This window comes from Chinchilla lanigera, unplaced genomic scaffold (assembly GCF_000276665.1).
Source record: "Chinchilla lanigera isolate Chin_1 unplaced genomic scaffold, ChiLan1.0 scaffold00094, whole genome shotgun sequence".
NCBI classification, from domain to species: Eukaryota; Metazoa; Chordata; class Mammalia; order Rodentia; family Chinchillidae; genus Chinchilla; species Chinchilla lanigera.
The window spans coordinates 439,269-450,834 of record NW_004955495.1 but is presented as its reverse complement, the minus strand read 5'-3'; the positions used below and the strand labels follow the sequence as shown (position 1 = coordinate 450,834).

At 37.7% G+C, this 11,566-nt stretch overlaps 1 protein-coding gene across 1 annotated transcript; it reads left to right on the top strand.

The window, feature by feature from the left end:
• Positions 1 to 7,743: 7,743 nt before the first annotated feature.
• Positions 7,744 to 8,685, top strand: LOC102017677 (olfactory receptor 18-like). Its single transcript, XM_005405555.2, has one exon. The coding sequence runs from the start codon at positions 7,798 to 7,800 to the stop codon at positions 8,683 to 8,685; it is 888 nt and encodes a 295-aa protein (XP_005405612.1). The 5' UTR covers positions 7,744 to 7,797.
• Positions 8,686 to 11,566: the final 2,881 nt, after the last annotated feature.

The following is an 11,566-nucleotide window of genomic DNA, read 5'->3' as shown; positions in this document are numbered from 1 at the left end:
CAACTTGGATCTCATCTTATTGAAATTCTTTTACCCAACATAAGAAATCAAGAATGAAGAGACAACCTACATACTAGGGAAATGTATTGCCAACTATTCATGAGACAAAGGACTAATATCTAGAATACATAAAGAACTAAAAAAATCGGCCACCTTAAGTTTGGGGCTTCGTTCCAAAATTTGGCTTTTGACTTGATTCCCCCTTTTTCGGTTGGGGAATTCCAACCGGCAATCAATTTTTTGAAAAAAATTTTTCATTTTCCTTGTTCTTTTGAGGATTGAAAGTTATTCCATCCTTGAATTTCCTTTTCTTTCCGGAAGGATTGTTCCCCTTCAGGAATTCACCCAAAAAAAAAAAAATGCTGGTGTGTCTGTGGGGGAGAAAAGAACCCTTCTCCACTGTTGGTGGGAGTGTAACCTGGTATAACCACTATGGAAATCAACATAGACTAGAAGTTCCATTTTCTTCAGCTATTCCCCTTCTATGCATCTTCCTGAAAGTGTTACAAAGCATCATACCATTGTGACATATGCACACTCACATTTAAAGAAGCACAGTTTGTAATAGCTAAATTTTAGAAAAAGCCCATATGCCCATCAATGGATGAACAGATAAAGAGAATGTGGTTTTTATATTCAGTGGAATACTACTCTGTCACAAATGAGGATAAACTTAGACTTTTTAGGTAGGTACACCTTGAGAACATAATTTTAAGTGAAATAAATCAGACACATACATTTTAAAATTTTATTATTTCTCTTGTGTGAGAAACTACAAGGTAAATAAGGCTAAAATGGAGCACAGATGTTGAGAAATAGGAAGAAAATGTTCATATGGAAAGGGGAAAAAATGAGGGTGAGGCAGAGAAGATGGAAGGGAATAGGGTAAAAATAAATAAAAAGAATAGAAGGACAGCAATGGAAAGAATCTTTTTGAATGAAGAGGGGAAGAAAGATTGAAGGGAATAGAAAAAAGATTTAAGATATATTATGTACAGGTACATTTTCCCTATGGTGAATGTGATCATTCTGTACATCAAAAGTGCACCAAAAAATTAATTGAAGGATAACTTACAGATATGCAAGGAAAAATAAATAAAATGTAAAGATCAATGATGGTGAACCTGTTAGAGACCAAATGTCAACACTGCAACTTAACCTGAATAGTGAGACTTTAGTTTAGAAAAAAACAAAACAAAACAAAAAAACAACTCTAACATCTTTCATTTTTAAAGAAAATTTAAAAACAATAAAATACATGCCATAAGTTCACTATCACTGGTATATGCCTTAATTGTATATATTTTATGAATTCTTGAAGTTAAAATACATACAATTGTCCATGTATGTGTTTCCTTTTTTTTCCAACTTCTTTTCTCAAAAGGTGCTTCTGTAATACAAAACCATGAAATTTAACCTGTGCCTCAGTATTCCATCTCCTGGGACTCTTGGAAGTTGCAGATCTGCAACTTATCCACTTTGGATTATTACTGACTTTGTGGCTGGTCATGTTGTTGGAAATCTGCTCATCATCCTGGATGTCTTTTTGCATTTCCACTCTTTCAGTATGTATTCATCTACAACCTGCCTTTATTTGATATCTGTTTCATCTCCATCATAGTCCCAACAATGGTTGTGGACATGATTTTACTCATTACAATCATCCCCTATGTGGCTGCCCAGCAAAATATATCTTTTTTGGTGTTTTTCTTTGTAGGGGTGACATGTTTTTGGCTGTGAGAGCCCTCACTCTTTTGTGGTCATCTGTAGTAACCTGCTGTGATTAGTCATTATAACACTCATTTCTGTGTGGCCTCTCTGATTTGGCATAGTTTTTGTTTGGCCTATTGGACTTCTTACAGAACAGTTTAATTGATTAACAATTTACATATTTCAAGGATGTGGATATCTATAATTCATCCCATGACCCTCTTCATGTCTCTTTTTTGCCTATTTTAGTATTTCTACCAAAATAATATAGTTATGTATATTGTTGGTGTCATCTCTGGATTTCTTGCTACCCAAGACATAGTTTTTTAAACTAAAATTATTTCCTCATTGTGAGAGCATCTTCATCAGACAGGAACTACAAAGTCTTCACCTGTGATCTCACCTGTCAGATTGCTTTATCTATCTAGCCTTGAAGTTTGTCTTAGCTCAGCTGATTTACAATCTCTTGGAAAGGATGACAAGTAGATTTAAGGACACCCACTCCTCTGACAAACTCCTTCATCTACACACTAAAACACAGGGACATCAATAGGTCCTTTATGAGGTTCTGCAGGAGAACTACATTTTAATCTCCAGACTTGTGATAATCATTGGAAATGTAGATCTGAATTTCCAACAAAACATATTAAAATGTGCCAATAAACATATTAAAATGCATGCTGTGTATCCTTGTTCACAGTTTTTGTAGTTAGTAGGTAACGGATGTGGTGCATAGTTTTACAATGTAATTGTCATTGTATCAAGGAATAATCTACAGAATATTGGTGAAAAATGGCGAATTTTTCATTATTTCCATTGAACCACAATAAACAATAGAAATAAAATACAAGCTAATGTTTTTAAAGGAAGTAAAAATCAAATTCAGTAAATACTACCTAGACCTTTCTGCTTGATGTTGGCAGAGTTCCAAATGTTTGACGCACATTTATCCTCTTTACTTTTTCTCCATTAATACTAAGTCCTTAGAGATTAGGATAAAATAGATCAATTTTGTTAATGATGTACTGTGTGCACTGAGGTTCAAGATCATATAATAGTCAATTATCAGCTGTGCCTCTTCCTTCTCATTTTGATTTTACCAGTCCAGGGCGTGCTCCTTCTTCCATGGATGTCTGCACCAGGAAGATCCTAACAGACACTGTAGTCACATCAAGTCTGAGTACAGATTCTCAGGGCTCCAGGAAGGAGATCCACAACAGTCTGCAGTCTTTGGCCATGACCCAGCAAAGAAGTGGCCTTACCGAGTAAGTGTTGAGGGAGATCCTGGATAGGAGACTATCAGAAACATTATATCCTCATTACCGGGGGTACCATGATAGCTTTTCATCCAACTTGAGGATGCTAATATGAAAAATTTTAATTGTGATAAATGAGAATTTTTTTTGTTTAATGTGACCCTCAGATATGTAATAAGTTTTGCTTGCTTCTCACACTTCTCATATGTGTCTTAGACATCTCTCCCACAGAAGCCTAAAATATGTCTCTATAGAATGCTACTGAGCACCACTAGAAAATGAGGGAAGGGGTGGTGAGGTGGAGGAAGAGACTCACCCTAACATCATGTGTTCTATGTAGCCTGTTTCATTTCATTTCACAGGAAGTCTTCCCAATTCCAATGAAAGGAAGAAAACTACACTTTTATGTATCTGCTATCAAGTTATTAGGCAAAAAAGAGTGAAATGGATTTGAATTGGATGGTTCGCAGAAAGATGCTATCCAGGATAATGCTAGAAAGGGGTCCCCTAAGCAGCCCAAGACATGTTGGCACGACAACATTATTTATGTCCCTCCAAAAAGAGACACCTTGATCATTGTGTACTTTTCTTCTTGTTTGTAGATTACAGGACAAAACAGTGGGTGGCCCCTGCTGATCTAGTATAAGAAGGATGGTTACATATCAAGGGAAAACAGCGTAGAATGTGCAGACATAATACTCTGGCACACATCTTCTTTTAGCTCTCTGCAAAATTTTATTGCCAATGTCCCGTATTACCCCTCATTCTTATAAACTGCCTACTTGATCTGAAAAGCAGACATACAGTAAGGTGTTGATTTCAGTTCTACTGAGGAACAGGATAGGGTTCAAAACTGTGCCTCATATGTATGTGTACTTAGGATATCTGCTTGAAACTATGATGGGTATGAAACCATGAAGATCAGGTGGCTAAACTCAGAATATGACAGGTCAGTTTTAAATACTGTTTGCTCCACTTGAATATGCGGTAGGTTGTTAGAATCTCTGAGGCATAGCATTGTCTGAGTTGATTTCTAGTTGACAACTGAGTTGGAGAAGACCTAAACAAATATGGATTCATCATTTGTGATTAATATGAGATAGATTTAAAAATAAGGTGAAGTACAATGGAAATATTATTAATAACGATAATGTTAATTTTCTTGCCTTTCACATAAATATCCTAGAAGTTACTATTTTTCTACTTCTTAAGTGAGAAATTCATTTTTTTTCCTTTTAAAGTACATGCTGTGTGCTTGGAGGGGTATGACTCAGTGATTTGTCTGAGTTTTCAGAGCCTATATATTTTTGGCATATGGGAGACATCTAAAATAAAAACTTCTGTTAAACAATGGATATCACTTTCACTGGTTCACAAAAATTGGTTGTAATTAGTGTAGCTTCAACACAAGTGACATTTCCTTGTCTGAATTAGCATTTCTTTCAGGAACGCCCAAAGGAACAAAGGCAGAAAGTAATAGCTCTTGTCTGTGTCCATTTTGTGTGTCTAATATTTCATTCAAGGGCACTATGCAATTGTTTTAAGATCATAGCAGCTCTGTTCATATTGTCAGAAAAACAAGTACCAAGTAATCTTAAGCCTTCAGCTGTTTCGTTTCTTAAAATCACATCATTCCAGTTTTCCTTGAATTTTGACATTTTCTTCAATGATCCCACTATTTTCATAATAATGGAATTGTTCATTTGAAGAATAATATGAAAAGTTCCAAAGGATCCTTAGTTACTGTTATGATTTGTCTCTAGGTGTCTCCCTGAAATGCTCAGGCAGTCAGTCATGAGGGACAGGCTTTTTTGGAGACAGCCAAATCTACAATTTGTGGCTGATTTATAGTGCAATACTGGGATTAAGGCTGAGTGATTACTGGTCACTCCACTGATTGGACTGGCACCGCTCTAATCCCAGAAGTCTGGATAAGATAAAAGGGCCAGAAAGAGGCTTGTTGCCCCCCTTTAGCTCTTGCTGCTTTTGCTGTCTCCCACTGCTCCAGCCACCAAGAACTGCTGTCTCTCTGTGCCACTCTCATGTGCCACTCTGCCTTGGAGCCAGCTGATTATGGACTGAAACCTCTACAAACTGTGAGCTAAATAAACCTTTCCACCTTTAACTTTGGATATCATATATTTTATGCCAGCAAGGAGAGAAAAGTAAATAAGACAGAATTTGGTAGCAGAAAAGTGAGGTTTTTCCTGTGACTATACTTGACCAAGTGTTTCAGGAGCCTTTGGTAATTAATAGCTGTGGGAAGACTGGAGAGGTTTGGAGAGAGTGCTCAAAAAGGTAGAGCTGGAACACCTTAACATGTTCTGTAAGGGAGAGTATGGTCAGAGCTCAGAGACCCAGACAGCTGATAGGAATCCTGCCAGTAAAGACCAGGCTTAGGAGGTTTCTGCAGTGAAGGACTGCAATGGTTCTTGGGTTCCAGATTATGTGTATTATGGCTTGGCAGAAAGTTTGTCTGCATTTTGCTCATATCTAGAGACTTAGCTTAAGACATAGATGAAAGGTGACAGACTAGCTAATCTCAAAGGCAGAAGAAATCTCAAGGCAATTGAATATTGAGACAGTGACATCACTACTCTTTGGGGTTTTTAGCTAGATTTATGTTGAAAATCAAGAGCAAAGAGTCTAGTGAAATGATTTAAAATGCTGTAGGTTTAGCTAGAAAGGAAGTTCTAGGAAAGCTGTGGACAGTAAAGATAAAGCAGCACAGATCTTGATTGCTGACAAGGAACAGTAGAATAGAAAAGATGGCCTGAGTCCATCAATTAAAATAGCAAGAGCCACCTTTTGCAACCTCAAAATTGCAAAGCAGAAGACTTTGCTTTGAGAAGAAACCGGGGGAGGACCATGTTTCAGAATGGTGGTGGCTGCATCACGTTCCAAAATTACTGCAGCATAGAAAAACTGTTCTTCAGAATTGGATTCAGAGTGGCTAGTAATCCAGGCACTCAACCCTTACAACAAAGAGAAAAGGAAGGCTCACTACTGCTCTGGCTGGAAACAGACCTTGATATCATCCATGTATAGCTGATTTTAAGTGCATGCAGAATGCAAGATTTTTGGGGCCAGAAAATCATCCACAGAGATTTCAGAAGGCCTAGGGAGTCAGGCAGTGTGCCCATGAAAGGGCAGTGTGTGAAGCTGTGAGGGTGAAGCCAAAGGTGCGGTGGAAACCCCAGACGTTTGGAGAAGCCATGAACATATATTGTCTGAGGAAAATTGCAAAGAGGGAGCAGAGTCAACTGAAGAGAAAAGTCATGGGAGCTACAACCACCAGATGTGCCATAGGGCCAGAGCCACCAAAATCCTTTGGAGTTAACATCTTGCCAAAGAGTGCCTCAAATGGGACACATGGAGCTATAGGACTTACTGTTTGCAGACAGCACTTACTATTTATAGGAGCAGATCAGTGCCATGGGGTTAAATATTACTTTCTTGTTTCTCAAACAAGTACACTGACTCTTCTACAGGAGGAAGATGGAAATATTACTCCCTATACAAGATGGAATTCCTTGGCCAATAATCATTCAAAGCTTATTAATATATATCTGAAATATTTTTAACACTGTACATTGCCATTCATAAGTTGTATATAATGGCTGGTTTTTTGAGACAACAAATATAGGCCATGAAATGGAACATACAGCGGTTGATGGAATCCACATATCCATCACTTCCCCACATATTATATAGCTGTATTCATTTCTGTAATAGGAAAATGTAAAAGGATTTTGAAAAGATTGTTGTAAAATGCACTTACTGCTTAAATGATATTTCTGTAGTAATGCACTCAAGCAATGAAATGATTTTACTCCTTCAGGTTCTGCTGTGCATTAGAGCATTTGAAGTCAATGTAGATACTTCACAGAAAAACCTGAAAACTTGACAAAGTAATCTAGTACATTTCAGAGAGCTAGATGTTATGTTGCTGAAAACTTAGAAGAGTTTTAGGTGCTTCATAGGTAAACCTCAAAGAAGCTTCTTATGGATGCACAGTCAATACTGAGATGTATGTTTTGACATTCCAATGCACCCATTATATTCAGTTCTTTGAAGGATCATGATTATGACCATGTATGAAGGGGCATATAACCATGATGAGATAATGAAATGTCAAGTTTTATAGTGGATTACTCAAGTTTCTTTCAAATATTTGGTATGGAGAACATACTACTAAACATTTCTTTTAAAATAAAAAAATTAAAATGTGAGTAATGGGTCTTGGTGTTCATATTTATAAATAATACTAATAGGTCACTTTCTCAGTGCCTGAAAATACTCACAGGTATTAGTTCTCAACCATGATATAGGGAACAACTACCAAGAACTTCTTATGCAAATATTCAGAAAAAATCATTTTTCATCTTAGCAGGCCAGAGAACTCCATAAAGGAGACTGAGATTCACTTTATGCAATTTAAATTATTTAGATAACATTTTTATAGGATAGGAATTATATGATAAATAAAATTGAAGATACAAAAAATGCAAGTGAGGACATCATTAGCAAACAAAGCTACTCATGAAATACAACAAGGTTGAAAACTGAGAGTTAAAAGCATAAAAATTGAGAGTTAAATGGCGTAGAACAATTTATGTTTGCTGATTATGAAGAATGAACCTTAATTTAATGTTTATCTGTAGCCTAACTCTTGACTACTACTTTAAACATTTAAAGTTGAAGCACTTTGCCCCATTGCCTGATAATTGGTGGCTGTTGTTTTCCTTTTTCAACTCTCTTTTTTCCCCCCGAAAGCTGTCCAGCTAATGAACAAGTAAAAAATGCAACACATGTCTCAGAATTTCATCTCATGGGACTCTCAGAAGATCCAAACTTGCAACCAGTTCTCTTTGGACTGTTCCTGACCATGTACCTGGTCACAGTGCTTGGCAACCTGCTCATCTTTCTGATCATCATCTCTGACTCCCACCTCCACACCCCCATGTACTTCTTCCTCTCCAACTTATCCTTAGCTGATGTCTGTTTCATTTCCACCACAGTCCCAAAGCTGATTGTGGACATCCAAACACAGAGCAGAGTCATCTCCTATGAGGGCTGCCTGACACAGATGTCTCTTTTTATCATTTCTGGATGCTTTGATGACATGCTCCTGACTGTGATGGCCTATGACCGGTTTGTGGCCATCTGTCACCCCCTGCAATACCATGTCATTGTGAATCCCCACCTATGTGCCTGCCTGGTCTTGGTGTCTTTTTTATTTAGCCTTTTTTATTCCCAGCTGCACAATTTTATTGCTTTGCACTTTGTCTACTTCAAGAATGTGGAAATTGCCAATTTCTTCTGTGAACCTTCTCAAATAATCAATCTTGCCTGTTCTGATTCTGTTACCAAATACATAGTCATGTACTTCTTTGGTTCCATCTCTGCTTTTCTTTCTCTTTTAGGGATCTTTTTCTCTTACTATAAAATTATTTTCTCCATTCTGAGAGTGTCATCATCAGGGGCAAAATATAAAGCCTTCTCCACCTGTGGGTCTCACCTCTCAGTGGTTTGCTTATTTTATGGAACAGCCATTGGAGTATATCTTCACTCGGCTTTATCACATTCTCCCAGAAATAGTGCAGTGGCCTCAGTGTTGTACACCGTGGTCACTCCTATGCTGAATCCCTTCATCTACAGCTTCAGGAACAGGGATATTAAAAGTGCACTCTGGAGGCTGCAGAGCAGAACACTGTAGTCTCACCATCTCTGCTGTTCTTTGTATAGTTTGTGTTGTGAAATTACTTCATTCAAACCTGCAGACTCCTCCTCTTTAGTCACATTTATTATCTTTTTGAGTCAGGTTTTCACTATACAGTTCAGGCTGGCCTTGAACTCACTTTGTAGCCCAGACTGGCATTGATCTTGCAGTGATCCTCTTGACTCAGCCTCCCAAGTGCTAGGATTATAAATGTGCCCTACCGTATGCAGTGGTCACATTATTCTTGTAGCTACATGGCTTTTATTATGCTCTGTTTCGTATCCAAATGATGACTTAATCTTATTATTTTAAATGAATCTTCTAGAAACTCTTTATCATAATTGTCATAATTATCATGAAAAAATTAATATGAACTAGCAGCTTATGTAGTTTGTGAGATAAGAGCTTGACCTACACATGAAAGGCTAAATTCTCTTTATAGTTAAAATTAGCATTGTTCTCTAAAGTTTACAAATTCTGCTTATAAAAATTCCATCTGAGACATGCATTTAGCCAAGTTTTGTCCAGGGGCTATATCACTGGTGCTACAGTTTATGTCTAGATGTTACCCAAAGCCTCATGTAGTCATAGCTGGAGCTTTTCCAGATGTGGCTGGATCTAGAGTGTGTGACATTGGGATTAATTCATGGTGCAATGCTAAGATGTAGGGGTAGTCCCTACATCTACTAGCATTAAGGGTGTGAGTGCTACATATCCTCAGTAAACTGGGTAAAATGTAAGGGATAGAATGAGTTTTGGTCATCCCTTGTTGTTTTGCTACCTTCTGCCTTCTCTGAACAGTCTCTCCTCTGCCATATCTGTCTGCCACACCACGCTGCCTTGGAGCCAGCTAATTATTGACTAAAACCCTACAAACTGTGAGCTAAATAAATATTCCCTTCTTTAACTTTGAGTGTCATGGATTTTGTCTCAGCAGAGAGAAAAGTAACCAAGACATAATTGGGTATCAGATGTGGGGTCATTACTGTGACTATATCTGACTATGTGGTTCAGGAACCCTTGGGAATGGGTTGTCTGAAGAGTTTGGAATGGTTTGGAGATGTCAGCTGAAAAAAAAGTAGCATTGGAATGTCTGAGGCTGTACTTTATGGGAAATTTTGGTCAGATCTCAGAATACCAGAATGCTGATAGAAAATGCTCAGGAAGTTTCTCCTGTAAAGGACTGCATTGGCTGTTGGACTCCCAGTGATGTGTGTTATGCTTTGGAAGAAAATTTGTCTGTATCTTGTTCATGTCCACTCACTTTGCCTGAGACTGAGATTAAGGCTGGCAGATTTATCTGGCCGAAGGAATTTCAAGGTAATTTAAAGTTGAGGCAATGGAATGGATACTGTTGGGAAATTTCAGCCAAATTTGTGTTGAGAATCAAGACCAAAGATCCCAGCAAAATGATTTAGAATGCTGTGAGTTTGGTCAGAATGGAAGCTCCTGTAAAGTTGTGGCTTGCAAAGATGGAACATACGAGAAATTTGTCATTGAAAAAACTAGCAAGAAAAAAGCCAAGTACTTTAGAAGAGGACAACAGAAACAGTTGCCTGAGAAAAATACAAGAACCAGCGGGACTCCACACTTTGCATCCTCAGAGTTGCATAAGTGAAAGACTGCTTTGAGAGGAGAAGCCAAGAGCACCATGTACCAAAATGATGGCAGCCTAGAAAATTTGTTCCTCAGAATTAGGTTAAGAGTGCTCAGTGATCCAGGCACTCAACTCCTACAGCCAAGAGAGAAGGAAGCCTGGCTACTGCTCTAGCTGGTGGCAGAACATGGTATATCATCCACAGGGTGCTGCTTTTACATGCATGCGGAATGCAAGAGTTGTGGGGTCAGGAGTCTTCCACCCAGATATCAAAAGTTGCAAGAGGCCAATGAATGTGCACCTAAGAAGGCAGTGTGTGAAGCTGTGAGTGTGAATTAAAAGGTGCAGTGGAGATTCCAAAGTTTTGGAGAAGCCAGAAATGTGGATGTCTGGAGAAAACTGCAAAAAGGGAACAAATCCAGTGCAAGAGCAAAACCATGGGAGCTACCACCACCAGAAGTGCTATAGGGGTGGTTGAAGGAATCCTTTGGTATTCACATCTCCCCACTGATTACCTTGGGTGCTGCACATGGAACTATAGGTCTTAATGTGTGCTCTACTGGATTTTTGACTTGCTTTGACCCCATTCCTTTGCATCGCCCATTTGTACCTTTTGGAATGGTAATATATATCTTGTGCTGTTGTGTGTTGAAATTGTTTAACTTTCTTTGCATTTGTACAAGGGCTTGCAGCTAAGAGTTTGCCTTAAATCTCAGAGGAGACTCGGGAACTGGACTTTTTAACAATACTAAAATTGTTAAGATTTTGACAACTCCTAGAGATGGACTAAATGCCCTTTGCATAGAGGGATACTCATGAGTCTTTGGGAGAAATAAGAAAGGAATAAAATTATCATAGTAGCCAGCAACAGCTTTTTTCAACTGTATTTTCCTTCAACACTCAGCAGTTTGTCATTTTAATAGTCTTTTTAATGATGTATATTTTTATTGCAGAATATTCAGGTTTATTATGTTAAATTGCTATATAAGTATAACATATTTTCACTTGCTTTTTGTTGTACCTCTTTCTGTTTGCTCTTCTTCCCCCGATCTGCTTCATTATTTTCACAAGTCTACTAGTTTACTTCTATCTCTACATTATTTATTTTTTATTGCATTTATAAGGAAAAACATGTTTTTATTTAATTTTCTGAATCTAGTTTGTTTCACTTAGCATGATGGTACCTAATTCCATGTAAGTTCCTGCAAATGTCATGATTTAATTTTTCTTCGTTGATCAATAATATTGTGATATATATATATATCATAACATTATATATCA